The sequence below is a fragment of the Cynocephalus volans genome, chromosome 8 (genome assembly GCF_027409185.1).
Source record: "Cynocephalus volans isolate mCynVol1 chromosome 8, mCynVol1.pri, whole genome shotgun sequence".
In the NCBI taxonomy this organism is placed as follows: Eukaryota; Metazoa; Chordata; class Mammalia; order Dermoptera; family Cynocephalidae; genus Cynocephalus; species Cynocephalus volans.
The window spans coordinates 134821541-134844589 of record NC_084467.1 but is presented as its reverse complement, the minus strand read 5'-3'; the positions used below and the strand labels follow the sequence as shown (position 1 = coordinate 134844589).

Sequence of the window (23049 nt, the reverse complement as noted above, 5' to 3'; positions counted from 1 at the left end):
AGCTAGTTTCTTTGTGGTTACCATGGGGATTACACTTAACATCCTAAAGTTATAAATATACTAATTTGAATGTATACAACTTTAACTTCAATAACATACAAAAACTGCTCATTTACAACTCAGTCCCCATCCTTTTCAGTTGTTGATGTCAAAAAACTAAATTCTTATACACTGTGTGCCCCCAAACATAAACTAATAATTCTTTTAAATGCATCAGTCTCTTAAATTATGTAGAAAACAAAATGTGGAGTTACAAACCAAAATTACAACAATAGTAGCATTTAGACTAATAATTTTTAAAAAGTCTCCAATCACATAGAAAAAAAAAAGTAGAGTTACAAACTGTTATTACAAGAATACTAGCTTTTATAATTGCCCAGATATTTACCTTTGAGATCTTTATTTCTTTATGTAGCTTCAAGTTACTGTCTGGTATCTTTTGATTTCACCCTATAGGTGATTCCCTTGAGCATTTTCTTGCAAGGTAGATCTAATGGTAACAAACCACCTCAGCTTTTGTTTATTTGGTATGCCGTAATTTCTCCCTCACTTTTGAAGGTTAGTTCTGTCAAATATAAAATTGTTGGTTTATTTTTTCTTCTTTTAACACTGAATATATGGGCCCACTGACTTCTGGCTTGCAAAGTTGCTGATGAGAAATCTGGTGATAATCTTACTGATGATTCTTGCATGTGGTGAGTTGCTTCTCTCTTGCTGCTTTTGATTCTCTTTGTTGTTCAAAAGTTTGATTATAATGTGTGGGTCTCTGAGTTCATCATACATAGAGTTTGTTGAGCTTCTTGGATGTTTATATTCATGCCTTTTGTCAAATTTGGGAAGATTTCAGCCATTATTTTTTCAAATATTCTCTGTGCCCCTTTCTCTTTCTCTCTTCTTCTGTAACTCCAACAATGCACACATTTCACTTTATGGTGTCCCACATGTTCTTAGACTCTGTTCACTTTTATTAAATTTTTTTTCTTTTGTCAGACTTGATAATTTCTATCATCCTATCTTCAAATTCACTGAATCTCTCTTCTGCCTGCTCAAATTTGCCTTTGAATCCCTCTAGTGAACTTTTTTATTTCAGTCAAACTTTTCAGTTCTAAAATTTTTTAGGTTTTCTGTCTACTGATATTTCCATTTTGTTTATACATTTTTTCTTGACTTTCTCCATATCTTCCTTTAGTTCATTGATCTTTAAAACAGTTGTTTTAAAGCCTTTGTCTAGATCTACCACCCAGTCATTTTCAGCAACCATTTCTTAGTTTTTTTTTTCCCTTTGAATGTGCCATATTTCCCTGTTTCTTTGTATGCCTTCTGTTTTTTGTTGTTTTTATTGGAAACTGGACATTTGAATCGAATAATGTGGTAACTCTGTAAATCAAATTCTCTCATTCCCCAGGGATTGCTGTTTTCTGTAATTGCTTTTTTTAAAAAAAATTATTTTACTAATTATGCATATTCGTGGGGTACAAATCTGACTGTCAATTCACCACCTGCACCCAGGATGTGATGGCCAGATCAATAGTATCAGGATGCCCATTACCACAAATTGTGATTATTTCCCACGTTCTCCACCCAATTAATCCCTAACCTCCCTCCCTCCCCCACCACACAACCTCCTGTCTGTGAGTCCAATGCACCACTGTGGTCTTTCTTTCCTTCCTTGTCTCTTAGTTCCCACTTATGAATGAGAACATGCAGTATTTCTCTTTCTGTGCCTGGCTTATTTCACTTAACATAATTTTCCCCATGCTCATCCATGTTGCTGAGAATGGCAGAATCCCATTTTTTTTCATGGTTGAATAATATTCCATGGTGTGTATATATACCACATTTTCCTTATCCAGACATCAATGGACATTTAGGTTGCTTCTATATCTTGGCTATTGTAAATAGAGCTGTGATGAACATGGGAGTGCAGGTATTCCTTCAACAAGATGATTTCCATTCCTTTGGGTATATACCTAGAAGTGGGATTGCTGGATCGTATGGTAGATCTATTTGTAGCTGTTTGAGAAAACTTCGTGCTGCTTTCCATAGTGTTTGTACTGATTTACAGTCCCACCAACAGTAGGAGCATTCCTTTCTCTACACATCTTCACCAGCATTTGTTATTCTCCATCTTTTTGATTATAGCCAATCTAACCGGGGCAAAGTGATATCTCAATGTGGTTTTAATTTCCATTTCCCTGATGATTAGTAATGTTGACCATTTTTTAAAGTGTCTATTGGCCATTTGTATGTCTTCCTTTGAAAAATGTCTATTCAGTTCCTTTGACCATTTTTTAATTGGATTACTTGTTCTTTTACTGTATAGTTGCTTGAGTTCCTTGTATACTCTGGATATTAATCTCTTGTCAGATGTATAGTTTGCAAATATTTTCTCCCATTCTATAGGTTGCCATTTCACTTTATTTCCTTTGCTGTGCAGAAGCTTTTTAGTTTGATATAATCAGATTTATTTATTTTTTCTTTTGTTGCTTGTGCTTTTGGGCTCTTGTTCAAAAACTCTTTTCCCAGTCCTACTTACTGAAGTGTTTCCCCTATATTCCCTTAGTAGTTTTATAGTTTCAGGTCTTATACTTAAATCTTTAATTCACTTTGAATTGATTTTGGTATATGGTAAGAAGTGCAGGTCTAGTTTTACTCTTCTGCATGTGGATATCCAATATTCCCAGGACCATTTATTGAAGAGGTGGTCTTTACCCCAATATATGTTTTTGTCACCTTTGTCAAATTTCAGTTTGCTGTCTATGGGTTGATTTCTGGGTTCTCTATTCTATTTCAATGGTCCAAGTGTCTATTTTTATGCCAGTACCATGCTGTTTGGGTTACTATAGCTTTGTAGTATAATTTGAAGTCAGGTAGTGTTATGCCTCCAGCTTTACTTTTTTTGCTCAGGATCATTTTGGCTATTCAGGGCCTTCTGTTGTTCCACATGAATGTTAGGATTGTTTTTTCTATTTCTGTAAAGAAGGTCATTGGAATTTTGATGGGGATTGCATTGAATCTGTAGGTCTCTTTGAGTAGTATTGACATTTTCACAATGTTAATTTTTCCAGTCCAAGAGCATGGAATATCTTTCCATCTTTTTATGTCAACTTTAATTTCTTCCAGAAGTGATTTGTAGTTCTCATTGTAGAGATCTTTCACCTACTTGGTTAAACCGATTCCTAGGTATTTTATTTTTTTGTTGGCTATTGTAAATGGGCTTTCTTGATTTTTCTTTGTTAGTTCATTATGGGAGCATATAAATGAAACTGATTTTGGGACATTGATTTTGTATCCTGCAACCTTACTAAAAGTATTGATCAGCTCTAAGAGTTTCTTGATAGTCTTCCAGTTTTTCTATATATAAGATCATATCATCTGCAAATGGGGACAGTTTGACTTCATCTTTTCCTATCTGGATGACCTAGAAAGTTATTGCTTTTTTGATTGTTGTAGGGTGTCTCTGTGCAAAGGATCAGCCTAAGGTGTAAATTTAAGGTCTTTTCAGGTCTTTGTGAGCCCGTGCCTTTCCCTGGACATATGCAGTCACTTTCTAACTTTCCCCATGCCATTGTTTTTGAATATCCTAGTCTTTAAATGTCTGGTTCCTAAAAAGAAAACAAGAGAAAATTAAAGGAGGCAGGGAGCTGCCGCAGGAAGCGCCCCAGTCTCTCCCGATCTGGGGCAGTGGGGGGACTGAGGGACTTGGCCACTCCCCCATGCATGCAACCAGCCCAGAGACAACCTCCAAGCCACCGCAGGAAGTGCTCCAGGCTCTCCCAAGCAGGAGTGGTGGGGGGGCCTCAGGCCTTGGCCATGACCCCCGACATGCAACCAGCCCAGCCATGACCACCAAGTTGCAGCAAGAAGGGCCCCGGGTTCCTGAGCTGGGACGGTGGTGGGGGAGGCTTTTCCACACTCCCTGACATTTGCACCAAGCCGAGCAATGACCAAGCCACCACTGGAAGCCCCCCAGTCTCCCCTATGGGAATGAGGGGGGTGCCACAGGCCTCAATCCTGTCCCTCATCCTTCCATCCCACTTTCTTCCCCTTTCTTCTCTCCCCCTCTCTCCCTACTGCTTCACAACATCCTAGAATGTAAAAAATATTAGTAAAAATTCATTTTCTTTTAATAAATAAAGAAATAAAGGAGGTGGGGAAGAGGTGCTGGGTTCTTTAAATCCCCTGGAAGTCAATTTAGCCATGGGGGGAGGGCCTTGCAACAATGAGAGGGCGTGCAATAACAGTGGCCCCCAGCCTCTACATCTCTGTAATCAGAAGTAGCAATCAGGAATCAGAGCACAGATCTCTGATATTTGGAGAACAGGTCCTTTTTGCCCACCTTGGCTCCTGCAAGCTGTGTGCAAGCTGTTCCAGGAAAATGTGCATAGCTGCCTGCCACAGGGATGGGGTTGGGGGATTGGTAACTGTTACTGCATTAAGAACTAAAAGTTATGAAAATTAATTACACTCTACTGTCCTGGAAATTGCAAGCCTTCAAAAGACTCCAGAGTTCCCAAATAGAATGTATACCACTTAGATGGACAAATTCAAAGCCAATGGAATGGAAACTGGGAAGAAAAGAAAGTAGTAGATAGTAAAAGTGAGAAAAATCGAACATATTAAAATGAAAACTAAAGGGTAAAAATTGAGCCGCTTTGAGTTCCTAGTAATAAGCCAAAACAAGAATAATTAAAACTTCCACCACCAGCAGAAAAGTGTTTTCTCTCTCAAATTTGGAGGTCTTGCATTTATTCTCAATAAACTTTTCCAATAATAATTTTTTTTAAAGACCTGCAATAAATTGTGGTTTGTGACTTATTTGGTTCTTTGTGGAAATATTAGGAGGAAGTACATGAAATTGCCATTTTATAGGTCAAAAGTGACAATTTCATATGGCTCAACTAGTAGATGCCTTGGCTGAGCAACTCTGACATCTGATGCTACTTGTCTGTTCCAGGGAAGCAGGAAATGCCAGCTAGTTTACTCAGCATTCAGAGATGCTCTTTGATCTTTTATATAACCCATTTTATGCAAGTAAGCCTTTTCAAGATGCAGATGTTTTTGTGATGAAGTTACATCTAATACCACTAAACAACATGAGTATATTTAGAGGAAGGACTATTGTTTTTAATGCTTTTAGCTGTGACAGTATTAGAGTATATGTGAGTGTCTTAAGTTGGGCAGAGGTATGCGAGAGGTATAAAATCAAGTCTTCAGAGCCTCGGTCAGAAAGAAATTAGGCTAGGGTTACAGGAATCGAGTCAAGGAAAAATGTTTTATTAAACATGGAGAAGGCAATGAGGCAGGTGGGATATGTAACTTATACCCTATAGCTTTTTGTATTGCTTGAACTTTTACAATGAGGATATAATACTTTTATAATAACAAAAAAGCAAGTGGCTTCTGGTTTAATTAAAACTCAGATTAGTTAAATAAACAATTTATCCTGACATACTGATAGTCTGTTTTGTCCTAATGCTATTAGGGTTATCCTTTCAGACTTGAAAGAACCATACAGAGGGAAACAAACATTTCTGTAAGTCTATGATCATTTAGAATGTTCCCATGTGTGTGCTTTAGGTTGAAACATTTAGCTTTTGACTTGACAAATACTTCAAGATAAACATATCATGGCCCAGGCCAGAAATATATCTTCAAGTCATTAATTTATCTCCCTTTAGGTCCGGTAGGCTAAACTTCAAGAAAGGTTAACTTTCAGGGAAAAGTTAAAGTCCCTTGGCAAATGTAATTTATAAGTCATTCACATAGAGCAGGGTTTCTCAGTCTTGGCATTATTGACATTTTGGAACAGATAACCTTGTTGTGCGAGTCTGCCCTGTACACTGTAGAACATTTAGCAGCATCCCTTGCCTCTCCCTGCTAGATGTCAGCAAAACCCTCTCCCATTTGTGACAACTAAAAATGTCTCCACTGTCAAGTATCTCCTGGGAAACAAAATCACTTCCGGTTGAGAATCAGTGACATAGAGGAAGAAATTTAATTACATGCTGATACCCTGGATTTTGTTATATCCCTATGACCCAGTATCTTATTAAGTATTGACCAATGAGTCATCTGGGGGTGGCCGAGAGTAAATGGCAGCTCGTTTTCTGCCTGAGAGATTATAAGCACGCATTACAAGAGAAAGCAGAAATTTAAGTCGAAGACTGGTTTGGTTAAAAATAAAATGAAAACAGTTATACTTGAGCTACACTATAACAAGCTTAGAGTTCACACTGAGTCTGTGCTATATACTGAGGTTTTCTGGGAACACTGCGTAATTAAATTGTTTGGCATGCTATCACTGCTTCTAAGTGAATATTGTTCTAGAGTCCTAGCCAAATGCAGTTGAGATACAAAATGCAGTTGAGTACAAAAATTGGAAAGGCAGAAACAACTGTTTTTATTTGCAGCTAATGATTCCAAGAGAATCTAAAATCTAACAAACCATTAGAAAAGGGAGTCCAACAAGGTTATTGTATTGTGAAGGTTAATTCTAGATGTCAACTTGGTTAGATGAAGGAATGCTGAGAAACCTGGTAAAGCTATCTTTTCAGGTGTGTCCATGAGGGTGTTTCCAGCAGAGATTAGTACGAGAGTCTGAGCGGCCTGGGTGTGAAAGACCCACCCTCAGTGTGGGTGGGAACCATCCAATCCACTGGGGGTCCGGAGAGAACAAAAGACAGAGGAAAGAGGCGAAGCTCTCTCTCTCTCTCTCTCTCTCTCTCTCTCTCTCTCTCTCTCTCGATCCGCTGGAGCTGGGATACACTCTTCTCTCCTGTCCGTGGACATCAGAGCTTGAGACTCTTCAGCTTTTGGGTTCCAGAACTTACACCAAGAACACCATCCAGCTTTGCTGGTTCTGAGGCCTTCGGACTTGGACTGAGCCATGCTACCGGCACCCAGTTTATAGACGGCCTATCGTGGGATTTTTCTTCATAGCCACGTGAGCTAATAAATCCCTCACATATAATTATAATATATCCTATTGATTCTGTCTCTCTGGAGAACCCTGACTAACACATGGATGTAAGGGTCAACCTAAAAATCAACAGCATTCCTATACACAAGTAATAGTCAATGAGGAAATTCAACAAAAAAGGTAATATTTGTAGTAAAATCAAAAACCAATTCACCTGAATATAAACTAACAAAAGACGTATGAGACTGCTATGGAGACGGACATTAAAAGCCCTGAAGACATAGAGAGACTCTTCATGTTCATAGATGAGAGAAATAAACTTTTCAAAACTGTTAAATCTCAAATAAACCTACAAATCCAAAGCAATTCCAATACAAATAAGACCAGTGTTTTCACTGAACATGACAAACATGACAAACTGATCCTAGAACTCACAGGGAAGAGTCAAGAATAGCTAAGGCAATTTTGAAAAACATACATCACCAGGTATTGACTTATACAGCTATATAGTAAGACGATATGGTGTTGGTTTGGGAAGAAATAACTAATGAAATAGTAAAGGGGACCTAGAAACTTATCATGCATATATGGAAAACTGATACATGACAAAGGTGACACTGTGTGAGGTAAAGACAGGTTGAACCTATTGGAGAACTGTCACTCTCTTTTGGTTCCAGTAAAGGGACAGTGAGAATTTTCAAAGGCCACTAGAGAGGTGAGAAAATTGTTGAAAACTGAGTTATGGTTTGCCAAAACAATGGGCATTCCGTCCTGGCTAGAGTGTTCCCAAACCACTTGGAGGCTAAGCTCATGTGGAATTATCAGATAGGGGGAAAAAATACCCCAACACTTACTGGGAAGACTTACAGGAGACACCATACTTCCAATTTAAAGCTCCATAGGCTGGAAGATAGATTCTCTTTTCAGAAATAGTAAAATGAAAAAATGTCATGTCTTAGAAGCTATGGAATACAGTATTAGCTAAGATGGCCTCTTTGTGGACTGCTAATATATCATATACACAGAGTCAGGAGATGTAGTTGGAAACATTAAACCCTTCCATTTGTCCACATGCCAGGGCACATTCTTGTTCTGGGCTAGAGAAGAGCAACTAAAATTTACTCAGAGATTTCCCTGTACCAACAAATAACCTTGTGACTATTTTAGAAAGAGAAAAAAAAAAAAAAAAAGTCAATTTAAAGTTTATTTGCACTTTAAAAGTTAACGATAAAAATGCAATTATGGTAATAAATCATCCTCACAAAATCTATAATTTTAAGTAATTTATTTCAATAGAAATATTTCAGAAAAATGTACTTAAATTCATTTTAAGCTTATGCAAACACACTGAAGATCGCACATTCACACTTGCATATTAAAAAGAAACAAAAAGTGAGAGAGGAACCAAGCTGCACATCACTCAAGGAGGTCATAGTGCAATTGAGTGCTTCATCATTAGAGTACCTCAAGTTAATAGGGATAAAGAAGAATAAAAATGGCTTGTGTTTTCCTGTATATTATCATCATTGGGGACTTACCCTGCAGGTTTGGTCTCCTTTAGATAATGTTGTGAACAAGTTCCCCCAACCCCTCCCCACACACATATACTTCGGTAGGTCGTAAAACAATGAATTTGTCAATAATCAAGGTGTAGAAACTCTTGAGAATCTGCTGACTTATCAGCTATTTTGTCATACCTACTACTAAGTCAGTAATCATTGAGCTATATTTGTGAGTAGTGCTAGCAGGTGATATATCTTCAGGGAAACTTAATATTTGCTACCTGGTATTAGAGCACAGCTAATATTCATGACGTTTTCTGCTTTTCTATTAAGAAAACCAAGTTCAATTCTAAAGCACTCTAATTGTGTATTCTTTTTATCCCACCATTGCTTTGCAGTCCAAATGGCTAGAATCAATATTTAAATTCTGCTAATAACCGCAAAGACCAGTTAACCCTTTTCTTTGGCTTTAAAGACTGTGTTTACTTTATTCTGGAATATACTAGTCTTTTAAAAAATGTGAAAGTAGTATCCTGACTCAGATGAACAACAGTAGCTCTAGGTCTTCCAATATTCTCAGAGAAATATTCCCAAGATTTGCTTTCACTGAGAAAGATAGTTTAGTTTCTTAACTTTCTTTTAATTTATATATTGGAGTTGTTTTCGCTTTCTTGCATAATATTTTCAGGTAAACAATAACTGGTAAGTGACTGCTTGTTTGTTCTGAGTCTTATTTAAGTATAATAATGAACTGAAATAAGTCTCATTTCTGGCCAAAGGGACTCTCACTATAAGAATTCAGTAGCTTTAATGAAACTTATTCTTTTAGGGATTTCCCGAAAGGCTTTATAATTAAATCTATGCTCAAAATAACAACATTGTCATCAACAACAAAATAAAAATGAATTTTGCTGGACAGATGCTCTTCAAAGTTTTTAAGACTGCTTATCTAAAGGCTGATCTGGGTAAGTTTATTTTTAATCTCCTACCCTAAAAGGAGGAAAAGCAGGGATTGAGCTTGTTTAACAAGACTTAACTAAGGAAGACTGCAACAAATTACCTACAGCTATCTGTTCAGACTTTCTTAGACTTGCTGTGAGAAAGATTAAGCTGGTGGAGAGAGGGATAGCACACACTCCTGATATAGGAGTAAGAGGGCAAATGATTATTGTCATACTTGATGCCCTAAAATTGGTCTTCAAATTGATAAGGCACTGACCAAATTTTCCCCATACACAACTTAAGATACAGCTGTAATGAATTTTTTTTCAAAAAGCTTAAGAGTTTGTATGCATACATCTCTTTCATTAGAACCATTGAAATAGGAAAAATAAAAAGTCACCTTAGACACAAGCCATTTTTAGGGAAGCAAAACCAAAAGGTACTTAAATCATTTTGAAAAAGTTCACATGGAAAGTAATTCATCATCAATGTGATTAAACAGCAATTTTCGTATCTCAAAGCTGAGAAAAAAACAATACGACTCTGGCTATAAAATCATAAATTTACTATGTTTGAAAAGAAATAACACAAAAGAAGAGAGAAAATAAAAGCAAACCCTAAAAGGCCTTTAAAGAAGTCAGACAAACCTCATCACTTGCTTCATGCCAATCTACTCATGCAACAGCAGTACTAGAGTTCCACTAGGACACAGCTGAATTCATCTTCACTTTCAAAAAGGGATCCAATTATTTCAAAAGACTTTGAAGCAGAGGATTTCTTTTATTAGACACTATCTTCTGTTAAGCAACACTGGTACTCCTTGTTTGCAGAAGATAATATGGTGGTTTAAAAACTGGTTGTAAAGGAATGTGCTTCGAAAAACAGGAAGGAACTCAAAAGTGTATATATTCTTATAAAAAGCCAATGGATTAAATCTATTACTATTTATTTCCAATTAGTATGATGCTCTATAGTTTTGTTTTCAGTAAAAGATATACAGCCTAAAGAGTTAACATTAAAAAGAAAAAAACAAAGAAAAAAAGACTTAGCTCAAGTCATTGGCCAGGTAAATTTTAAAAATCCCAAGAGATCAACAGGCTGCTTTTAGAGGGCCTCAGTTTCAACTAACATAGATACAGGAAGAGATTGTAAACATTTTTTTCCATTCTTTTTTCCTTCTAACAGTAGTGCTTCTTGGGCTCCTTTATAAATCTAAAGCCACTTATAAAAAACTTTGCAGCTATAAACATCCCGACTCTTGACATAACGAAAAGACCCAATACCAACACAGTCCATACAGAAGGTAGTGCAATAGTTATATGGCATTTTCCACGCAGGAAAAATATTTGTCATTGAAGCACATGCCTAGGGAGAAAAAAATACTCAGACTCAAATTGTTTGGATCCCTTTTTGTAATGGCTACACAAATAATATTTACATACTGAAGAAAATGGAATAGAAAGGTGTGTTTGATCAGTTCTCTTTCAATTCTTCTTATAGACTGAAGACACAGTACCCACAATACTCTGAAAAATAAGCAGAGCCTGAACCCTGAGGGGGCATGAAACTAAAAACAGTGCTCAGGAAAGTCGTTATATTTAGTTATTTTTACAGTTATAACTTTAAAACTTTCATATGTTATCTTCATATGTTATATATCTTTCATATGTTACTCCCATATGAAAACTAAGCCTCCATGTTCAAATAAACTGTTAAATAAGATACGCCTCAAATTGTATTTTGGCTAGTATTTATACAGCTCAACCCCAGGCTATGTGATATGCCACGCATTATGTTTATCATAGACCAACTCAAATTTAAATTATAATTTCTAGTGAATTCTTCTTGACTAGGAGAGAAACAAATGAGCTTAATGTTGATGGAAATTTTGAGCTTTTGAATCACTAATTTACAATTGACGATAGGTTTAATAAGATTCATCTTCCCACTGAAAAACTACCTATCTAATATACTTTGGTGGCATATTTTCTTTGCTTGAATTATTATCAGATATTATTTAGTGAATTACAGATCAAAAACTCACCTACATTATTTTAATTCACACTTCTCTCTGGTTCCAATTTTCTTCAAATGCTAAAATAATCTTAAAAATCAATGACTAATCTTTTGAATGAACAAATTGGAAGACAGAAAACAATGATGACTTCTACTGCACCGTTATCTAAGAGCTCCAATCAGTCAGATGCCACCATCCTATGTACAGACTACTAAACAAATCTGAACACTATTCTTGCTCTATGCAAGCATCCATTAATGTTTAGAGCTGAAAATGTGAAGTACATCTCCCAGGTTAGCTCTTTCTCTTTGGCAAAACTGTGTGATGTCAGTCTCTGACTTCCAGTTGCATATTTCCACAGATACGGTTAACCGGCAACATATCTACGTTAGCTTATTTATGACAAACAAAATAATAACAATAAAAAATCCACAGGGTTCTCACTCACAATATTTTTTAAAAAGTATATACACTGTTAATATTATTTCTGAAGAGCAATAAACAAATTAGGAAATTTTTTAAAAATGCAAAACAAACATAAGATGTGCAAGTTCTACATAGTAATACTGCTGGCTATGTAGATGGGTGTCTTTCTATATACCCAACATGGGTTAAGCCTAGGAGATCATTAATTGAAAAATCATTCAGCACAGGCAACATTTTGCCCTCTCCAGACTATGTCACTAAACCCCAAAATAATGGCATTTCTAACTGTTATATTAGAGACATATTTGAACTTTCTGTTTCCAAACAGAAAACTAAATTTAAAAATTTAGGACTCAGAAAGAGCTCTTCTACTTTCCTTTGGATAGATTTTTAGCTAATTATTGTATAGGCAATATTTTCTATTTAAGTTTCATGGACTGATGGGCAAAAGACTTATGATATAGTATAAAATTCTCTAAGAATACAAATATAAGAAATTTTATATGGGGCCCAAAGTAACAGAAGTCTACTAGCTGATATCAGTCAAAAAACATTTCTTACTCTGGGTCACTGCTAAAGTTTATCATGCCTTACTAGTTCATGACATCCAACACATAGTCTTTGCTCCAGCGCCATATTTTGTTAAAATTCTAAGGCATCTCTCCTTCAAACTTTTTCTTTTTGTAATTCCACACTTATTTTAGAAATTAAATGCATTACTGCATAGAAGAGCTCTCACAAAACTCCTTGGTCAACTACTGACAAAATATGGTTTCAAGTTGTCAGAAAAAGGTTTCAGTATGTATGCTTAGCTGTATAAGGAAGGAAATTTTGATACTTAAAACTCCCAGAATCTCAAACTTTCACCTTTATCCCACTTAAAATTATTTTGTATGTCTTATAATAAAATACATACATACATATATATGTGGGATCTTTTAAACAAATATGATTCTGAATCTCATATTGAATAAAAATAATAAAAATGGATAATAAAAAAATAACTGGCATTATGCACATTAAACACTGTTAAAAGAAAATATCCTGACAAAATACCAATGCAATATATCACCTTGATGATAAAAACCACCTGTGATGGAAAGAAGAGATAATCCAATTAACTTGAAAAAGAATCTAATTATTGTGAAATCTTCTCAGAAACGTTTAGTTTCAGGTTATAGTTCTCTATGACGCAGATCTGTGGTCCAACAATGAATTCATATAGAAAGCTAAGCTTTAACCCCAGTTAGAAACAACTATGTCTTCTGCAGCCTACTTTTAAAAAAGTGTCTGGGATATGAACACTCAGCCTTTGTACCTTCTGCAAGAAATAATGTTCCCCACACAGTATGAAATTTCAGAAGTTTAGTGTTAAAAAAAAAAAAAAATTCTTGTCCAAAACAAACACTTCCACCCCCCCACCCAATCCTAAACAAACCCCAACAACTCACATTATTAACATTTCTAATTCCTACACTCTTGCTGAGGGAAAATGAATGGGGCCGCAGACTACGGAGGCTGAACAGACCCTGCAGGATGGCTGCTGGTATATCTCTACCACATGAAAACATTTTTTCACATTAATTCAAAACCAGCTCCTGATGTATTCCATAAGAAATAAGTTTGTCCTTTTTAGAGTGTACCTAAAAAAGGCAATTCCCCCCTCCAAAATTAGTATAAAGTTAAAAGAAATGCAAATTAGCTACGATCTATTCCAAGCAAAGCACCGCCAGAAGATTCACACACACTATTTGGTGTTTCATGTTGGTTTTCCTTTCATTCTTTTAAGGCAGTGGTTTCCACAGGTCAGTTCAGAGATAAGCATGGTTCACGGCAGTTTGTTTTACAACTCCAATTTGTTCTCTGGGAATATCTCACTTAACTCCCAGAAATTAGTGCTTTTTTGGTTCAGAACTCCAAAGGCCGAGATGGAACCTCTGGACTCTTCCTGGCACAGGATGGTTTGTAGCTGGCGCTCTTTCATCAGGTCCCCACTCTCTCATAGGACCGACAGTTCACCTCTCTTCTCTCTCAGGCTTTTACTCAAAAGTCATCAAGTTTGTAGGGACCTAAAAATATAAGCATTACAAACTGTGTTTAAAAGTTGTTTTTCGAAGTGGTGCTTCTTACCTTTCCTTGTCATTTGGGAAAGGCCAAATCTTTCTGACCTAAATATCTTGTAAAAAAATTTTGATAGAAGGTACTTCAAAAATTTACGAATAATAAATATAATATTCTAGAACATTTTAGAGAGAAAATCATTTTAATACTCTCTAGCAAACTGACACATGGACAGAGAAAAGGTAGAGACGTATCTCGTCTAACACGGGGCTCAGTAGATATTAACTGAATGAATAAGTAAATGAAAAAAGAATAAGTATGGCTCTAGTAGGGTGAGATTCTAGACAAACATGCTTGTCATCATTTGCTTTCTCATTATATATAACAAATTCCTACATGTGCATTTTTAAAACTAGTACAGATACTTTTATAAAAATTATTATTACACTAAGTATGAAAGAATAAAATTCACTATTAAATAAATTTTGATCTGACACTTGGTCACTAAAAAATCAATAGGTTATATAACAGCTTGCAGATTAGATCAAATTTGATTTCTTATAGGTCTGAAAATGCAATAATAATTTTTTGAAGTATATATTTGTTTTTAAAAAATTAGTTGATGAGTCCTCTAGTCAAAGAACTAAAGATGGTTTCATCATGTTAAAAAAAAAAACACTCAATTCTTAAAGCCAGTTTTCCAAAGTTGTGCTGGTAGAAATATTAACACCTCTCATATTTTCATAATCTTTCTCTCTGAAACCCATTATACTCAAAAACATGAATAACTTACACAGAAGTCAGCTTCTGAATGAAAAATTCTGTTGGACAATATAATTATAATGAATTATATTTATAATGAATTATAAATCAAATACAATACAAATGCTCAAGTGCTTATAGTATAGATAGATTCTCAGGTCTGGTAAGAAACTCACATTTAAATAAAGTAAAAGTTTCACTTCTTCCTAAGTTGCCTGAACAGTCTTCTACTAAAATTTTTCAAATTTTACAGGTTTTATTTATAAGTTTGCTACACTTTGACTCTTGCAAGTATAGAGAAAAACAAAAAATAATTTTTGCTCTATGGCATTTCATGTCCTTTATGAAGGTTGCTAAAAATGGTACCAAATACTGCTTTTATACATATTTGAAATAAGAATTGAGAGAACAAAGCCTATTCCAACAATATTTTAAAAAAATGGACTTTAAGGATAAAGACAGAGTTTGGGTCTCTGGTCTACCATTTTTTACTTGTTTGACCTGTGCAAGTCATTTAGCATCTCTAAGCCTTAGTTTCTTCACCTATCAAAAAAGAGGTAACAGTTTACATTCTGGTATCACAGAGTAAAAAATACTTTTATAAGCTTTCTAAACTTATACAGTGCATATTACTTAAAATTAGCTACTGATAACACTTACTGCATACTTCTGTATTATCAAGACCCTAAGTCAATGATTTTCAAAGTGGTTCTGCAAAAAGTCTATAGAAATGTCTATAACTACAAGTTATGTTTATTTTATGTCTGTCTACCAATTTGTGGTTTAACTCAACTCTGCAACAGGTTTTGGGGAAATGACAATGGATTCCTTCTCTTCTGCAACTGAAAGTCATTCAGTTAGACTATCTTTGTTTCAGTAAAATAAAAACAAACAATAAAACTCAAATAGTTTTTGGTTTTACTGCAACAACATAAACCCACATCAAGTTGTCAATAGAGCAAATAAAGATAAAGCATTACAATTTTTATTTAAGTGCCATCTAATTTTATCCCTTCTAGAGCTATACTCTCAGTATCCTCTACCACCACTAGCTATCTTTCTATATTTTGGACACCTTAAGCTTGTTCCAGCTCAGTCTATGCACTTGCCATCCCCCTTACCAGCACTCTGTTCTCCTTAGTCTTCACATGGCCCTTTCTTTTTTTGTCATTCATGTCAATATCATCTCCTTAGGGAGATCTTTGCTGCTCACCCTTATTTATCTTGTTATCTCTATTCCCATCACTTTATATTACATAATAATTTTTTCTTTATATAGTAATCACTATTTGAAATTTTATTTTACTCATTTATTGTCTAGCACCTCATTAAAATGTGGACTTCATGTTTTATTGACTGTTGCCAATAAGATAAAGAATAAAAACAACATCATTTTCCTAGTTCTTTCAGAAAATTCTACTTACTTCTCTTTGGAACTCTTTTAAATATATTCTCAAGTTATGGACTATTCTGAGAACTAAGAGAAATGCTCACCTGTTGTTTGTTACTTTGGCAGGCTGCACTCAAATGCTTAAACCACAGCATTGCATTCATTCTATTGCCAGCTTGAAACTTGTATGAATTTCCTAAAATTACCAAAGGGGAAAATAATAAAATCTAAGGACAATGACACGTAATAATTCTGCCAGATATTAAAGAGTGAACTAAACATGGCTAGAGTTCTCAGTTTCAGAATTCTATTCACTTAACACCTGATTTTCCAATACAAATAAAAAGTTCTCTATGCAATGCATTCACGTATCATATATTCAAAAAGCCACTGTTCTGTTGCTTATGAATTGGAAAAAATAATTTTGTTCCCTTAAATGTTCTTTAAAATAAAGTACATCTAAATAAAATAATTCTGTGGCTTCTCTAGATTTGTCTGTGTGTTTAAAACTACAGGATATTGGTTCATAATACTACTTAGGTGATCTAAATATTAGTGGATGTTAACATTAAGTTTATACATGCCAAAATGCTTCAACTAGTTTAACACTTTTCTTTGAGATTCTGATACTCAAAATGTTTTCACTTTCAGAAACAATCGTTTCTTTCTTTACCAAGTGTGTGATTAGTCAAGTAATATTGTTTTGCTTACTGAACTCAGATGCAAACATTAGGTCAACCTGAACAGAAGGCATATCTACAATTAAGCTGGTCACAGCTACAATTTATCTACTCACTTCTCCCTGGGAAAAAAACCCCACTGGGATAGAATTCATAAAAAGCTTAGCTACCCTGAAATGATCTATTAAGCACACCAGGGAAAACTGAAGGAAAACAAAGAATTTGTTAACTAAATCTAAAGAAAGTGTAATTTTATGAATAATGCCTTTGGGATTTTGGGGGGCTGAGGCTTTGAATTCAGAATGTTGAGTAGGGAGTCCTAACTCTGTAAATCAACCTATTTAATCTCCAAATATGACATTTTGGTATTGTTATTTTTTTCCTGCATCCAGCATATTAGCTTACTTTTTACTGAAAGTAAACTTTTTATCCTGAAAGTGGAATGTCTGTTGACACAAAATAGCATCTGAATAAACAGAAGTCAAAACATATTTGTAAAGTCAACAAAAGGCAATATAATATTTCAGTTGTGAGTTGCTAGAGTGGAATATTCTGGGCAGATATGAAAGATTTCCTTTCTGGCCTCCGTAGTGGTGCTGGTCAGCAACTGGCAGGTGTCATGAAGGAAGAGTACCAACAACTTTAGGACCTTTTCTGATGGACCCTGAGGTATCAGGCACAGGTAAGGTCAGGAGGTGATTTTACACTGTCTGACCTCCAATTTCTTCCATCCATTTTACAAACTACAATGGCCAACAGCCAATTATTTTATTCATAAATGTCTTCTCTATACATTGTATGCAAAATATTATAATTAATTTGGAAAGAGATGTGAGGCAAATAACCAACTAATTTAATTAAAAGTAACAGAATAAATATCATTTAAAGAAAAACTTTACCATGTTCAGAACTTAAGAAGAATAATCTATTTCAAGACATAAATGAAGGGATACTGCCTATACGGAAAATCTCTGAGAATTTAAAATAACAGTGGTCTATATATTCCGAAATCTCCTCTTTCCTTCCCTTCCCGGTTAGTTCTGTAGGAATTACTTGAGTTTTTAATTTTCAATCTTATGTCCATGTAGCAAAGAAAAAAGCTCTAACAATATTATATCATTAAAATATATTATGTAACAAAAATATCTCCCAATAAATAAAACTATAGAAATATTTCTCATGTTGAGTACTCCACTTAAACTAGATTTTGGCTCATCAAAAGATATATGTATTCAATACCTTAAACAAACCCTAGTTATTCTAACAATTCACCTTTCTCAGAGTCAGTCAGCAGGAAGAGATCTGGATGTTCTGGGTCATCAGCCATCATCACCATCCATCCTACCACAGATACGTTCTTATTTGATGTTGATTTAAACTAGGAAATAAAAATATAATTAGTGAAAACACAAAGTTTATGGATCATTCTAAGCAAAAATTAAATGTCAGGGAGTGTATTTGCAGTTTCTCCTGATGGGAGGTGAGATTTGTGACTTCACGCCAGTTCAGGTCAGCTTGGAGTCTTACTACTCAATTCCATGTAGGCATGCCCTCTTTTGATAGTCTTCTATTTTCCAGAACTTCCCCAGTTTCAACTCTTCATCAAAACTTAAATGTCCTATTCTCTATTCCCAAAGAGCATGATCTGTTAGTGAATTTGATAAATTCGTCTTCTTGCTGTTTTTGAGTGCTACCCCTACCTTTTAGGAAACACACTTTCATTTTCATAGCTATGTTATTTTAAATCTGATGATTTAATAAACCAGCAGTGCTATCAGACAATTCTTAATGATAATATTCTTACATGTATTTCTCAAAAAAAGGGTATTATTAGCATGCCTGTTACTTTTGTAGTTAATTATTCTTCTATAATTATTATTTTAATCATGCTTCTTTTTGTAACCCTGAGAGAAAACTGTTTAAAAAAGAACAGAAAATTAGGTTAGCCTTATTCATGAACATAAATGAAAAAAAAAATAAATAAAATATTAGCAAATTGAATCTAGTAGTGTATAAGAAAACTGATACATGGTGACCCAACTGGATTTATTTCAGGAATGTAAGGTTGGTTTAACCTCAGAAGTCAATAAAAGCAATTAAATTGAGGATATTTCAATAAAGCAAGGCTAGTTTAAATTTTAAAAAATTAAAATTCCATATTAACAGATTAAAGTAGAAAAACACATACAACCAACTCAACAAATGCAAAAAAACAAAAAGCATTTGCTAATATATAATGTATATTCATAATAAAGACTTAGTCTACTAGGAATAGAAGAAAACTTTCTAATTCAGTAAATAATAAACACCCAAAACAAAACAAAAACCCTGCAGCATACACACTCAGCAGTAAAATGTTAAAACATTTCAAAATCAGTATCAAAGAAGGATGCCCACCATTGCTACTTCCGCTAAACACTGAATTAGAAGACTCAGCTCAAAAAAGCAACAAAAAAGAAAGAAAACCTATAAAAGTAAGAAGGAAATAAAACTGCCATTACTCAGAGATACTATTATCTACACAGATAATCCACCCAAATCTACCAAATTAATAAGATTAACAAGGTTGCTGGGAAAACATCAATATAAAAATCAGCTGGCATTCTGTGTACTAAACATAAAAGAAAATTACAAAAAAAGGTATCTAAGAATACACAGAACACATAGGAAAGTATAACAGTTAAAAGACATTAAAGAAGACGTAAATCAATGGAAAAATACCATGAAATAAAGAAAAAGGTTCAATGTTGTAAAGATATAAATTCTCCCTAAACTGATCTATAGATTCAGCATCATTTTAATAAAAATTCCAATAGGTTTTTATGCAGAAATGGACAAGCTAATTCTAAAATATACAAGAAAGAGCAAAGGATCAAAAATAGTCAAGACACATCAAGGCAATCCCCATCAAAATTCCAATGACATTTTTCTGAGAAATGGAAAAAACAATCCTAACATTCGTATGGAATAACAAAAGACCATGAAAAGCCAAAACAATCCTAAGCAAAAATAAAATAAAATAAACCTGGAGGCACAACACTACCTGACTTAAAACTATACTTCAAAGCTATAATATCCAAAACAGCATGGTATTGGCATAAAAAGGCACATGGATCAATGTAATAGAATAGAGAATCCAGAAATCAACCCATACACCTACAGCCATCTGATCTTTGACTAAGGCACCAAGCCTACACATGAGGGAAGAGACTGCCTCTTCAGCAAATGGTGCTGGAGAAACTGGATATTCATATGTAGGAGAATGAAACTAGACCCATACCTCTTACCATATACCAAAATCAACTCAAAATAGATTAAAGAATTAAATATACACCCTGAAACAATAAAACTCCTTAAAGAGAACACAGGAAACACTCCAGGAAGTAGGATTGGGTACAGACTTCATGAATACAACCCCAAAGCACAGGCAACCAAAGGAAAAATAAACAAATGGGATTATATCAAACTAAGAAGCTTCTGCACAACAAAATAAACAATTAACAGAGTGAAAAGACAACCAACAGAGTGGGGAGAATATTTGCAAAATATACATTTGACAAGGATTAATATCCAGAATATACAAGGAACTCAAACAACTTTACAGCAAAAAAACAAGTAACCTAATTAAAAAATGGGCAAAGGAGCTGAATAGGCATTTCTCAGAGGAAGATATATGAATGGTAAACAGACACATGAAAAATGCTCAATATCACTCAGCATTCAGGAAATCCAAATCGAAACCACTTTGAGATACCGTCTCACTCCAGGTGGATGCTGGTGAGGATGCAGAGAAAAAGGAACCCTCATACACTGTTGGTGCAACTGCAAAATGGCGCAACCTTTATGGAAAATGGTATGTAGGTACCTTAAACAATTATAGATAGATCTACCTTATGACCCAGCTATTCCACTGCTGAGTATATACCCAGAGGAATGTAAATCATCATGTCAAAGGGATACCTGCACTCCCATGTTTATTGCAGCGCTATTTACAATAGCCAAGAGTTGGAACCAGCCCAAATGTCTGTCATCAGATGAGTGGATAAGGAAAATGTGGTATATCTACCCAAAGGAATACTACTCTACCATAAAAAAGAATGAAATACTACCATTCGCAGCAACATGGACAGACTTAGAGAAAATTATATTAAGTGAAATAAGCCAAGCACAGAAAGAGGAATACTGCATGTTCTCACCTATTTGTGGGAGCTAAAAATAAATAAACAAATATACAAACAAATAAATGGGGGGCAGGAAGAAGACACAACAATCACAACAATTCCTTGAACTTGTTAAGACAAGTAAACAGATATGATGTTGATGGGTGGGGAGGGGAAAAGGGAGGAGTGGGAAGAAGAATTGGTAAAGGGACATGAAAATCAACTACATTGTATACTGATAAATTAAAATAAAATAAATAAGTAAAGCTACAAAAAAAGGGATTACCATGTGAGGTGATGATATATTAATTAGCTTGATCATGGTGATCATTTCACAATGTATATACATATTTCAAAAGAGTTGTATACCTTAAATATATACAATTTTTCTCAGTTTTACCTTAATAAAGCTAAAAAAAAAAAAAACAAACCAAAAAGTTACTAGTACAGGGACAAACCAATAGGCCAGTAGAAGTATGGCAAGAAATCTGTTCATAAAGATGCAAACTCATTTGACTAGAGCAGGCTCTGCAGATTGTGAAGGTAAAATAAACTGTTCAGTAAACAGGGCCAGGAAAATTAGCTATCCACTCAAAAAAATTATGTAAATGAACACCTACTTCACACACCCCCACATACACCCCTCTAAGTCCAGATGGAGCAATGGTTTTAAAATAAAATGCAGGCGCTCCAGTCAAGATGGTGGAATAGATGGTCCCCAGCATCACTCTCTCCCATAAAGCAAACAATTTACAACTATAAAAATGTAACAGCCAAGCTGGGACCGCTGGAGCTCAGGGGAAGAGGAGAGACCTACGAGTGCATGAAGGTGGGAGAAACCATGATGAGAAAAAGAAAAAACTGCTCAGAGTGTTTTGGGCCATGGAGCTGCTGAGTGCATGGAGCAGGAGCCCGCAGAAACTGCAGCTGTGCCCTTCAGATGGAGTTGCTTGGAGGCAGCAGGGGAGAAGAGGGTCTTGGTGGCCCCCAGGACAGCAAGACCACTAACAGCGTTCCCGTGGACCCACACAGGATCAAGGAGCCAGAACAGTTGGAAAAGGGGAGCCATTCAGAGGCTGGTGAGTCATCACAGGAGACCAGCACAGGGCCCGTCCCATGGGAAGTGTTTGGAACACCGGTGGGGAACAAAGGCCCACCGGGAGAACACTGGGACACAGCAACAACAGCCGATCCGCTCCCCAATCAGCGCAGGACTATTCAGAGGAGACTGGTTGGGAATGCAGAATTGCACGGGGTGCAGTTTGATGAAAAAACTCAGGCCCAGATCAGAGCTTCTACACAACCCAGGTGCACCAGTTCTCTGGAGAGCCAAAGTACCTATAACCCTGAGCTGCATGAAAAGCCTTTCCTAGGGAAACAGCAGCAAAACAGCAACTTAGCGTAACTACACAGCTCCAGTACTGGTTCTCATAGGAAGTACCCCTGTTTTAGAAGTAAGCAAAGGACAAAAAAATTAGTTCTGCCCAGGCACACCACCAGCACCTCGGGGCCAGCCTGGGAACCTGAGGCTTGAAGCCGGGGACTGGACCCCACCGCCCACACCCAGGCACAAAGTCAGCACCTTGAGGCCCCGCCTGGGGGCCTGTGACATCAAGCCAGGACCGGAACCCCAGACCACAACCAGGCATACCGCCAGCACCAAGGAACATACCCAAAACATCACATCCATGTGGGTGGCCACCACAGTAACCATGGCTGCCACAAAAGTGGCTAGACATCACAACCACCACGCAGATGGTCCACCAGCCACTGGAGTGCATCAACACAAGGAGAGTCACCAGCAGAGACCAAAGAAAAGAAGATATCTCTCTCCACAAAGCCCATTCCGGAGTGACAGAAGAAGCATCTGTTCTATGATAATACTGGGGGACCTGAACACATCTCTCAGCATTGGACAGACTAGGCAACAAATCAACAGAGTAACCATTACTCTTTCAAAGGGAGAGAAGAAATCTAGGGTTATCAGTGGTGGGAGGGGGGAGGGAGAGCGGGATAGGGAGAAATTGGACAAGGAGCATAAAGAATAAGTACAATTTGTAACAATATACATACTAGTAATATTGATTTTATCAACATATGTCGACACTGAATCCCCAAAATACATATAATCAATTATGACTTAATAAAAAGTAAAACGCAAAACTTCAAAACTATTAGTAGATAATA

At 35.8% G+C, this 23049-nt stretch overlaps 1 protein-coding gene across 3 annotated transcripts in view; it reads right to left on the bottom strand.

Moving 5' to 3' along the window:
• Positions 1–12802: 12802 nt before the first annotated feature.
• RALGPS2 (Ral GEF with PH domain and SH3 binding motif 2) overlaps positions 12803–23049 on the bottom strand; it is a 150626-nt gene continuing 140379 nt past the window's right edge. For all 3 annotated transcript variants that reach the window (XM_063103892.1, XM_063103894.1, XM_063103893.1), the window contains 3 exons: positions 17975–18080; positions 16127–16218; positions 12803–13878 (listed from right to left, as the gene is read on the bottom strand). In XM_063103892.1, coding sequence (XP_062959962.1) covers positions 13849–13878; positions 16127–16218; positions 17975–18080 — 228 coding nt within the window. In that variant the 3' untranslated portion in view covers positions 12803–13848. The remainder of the gene's footprint in view (positions 13879–16126; positions 16219–17974; positions 18081–23049) is intronic.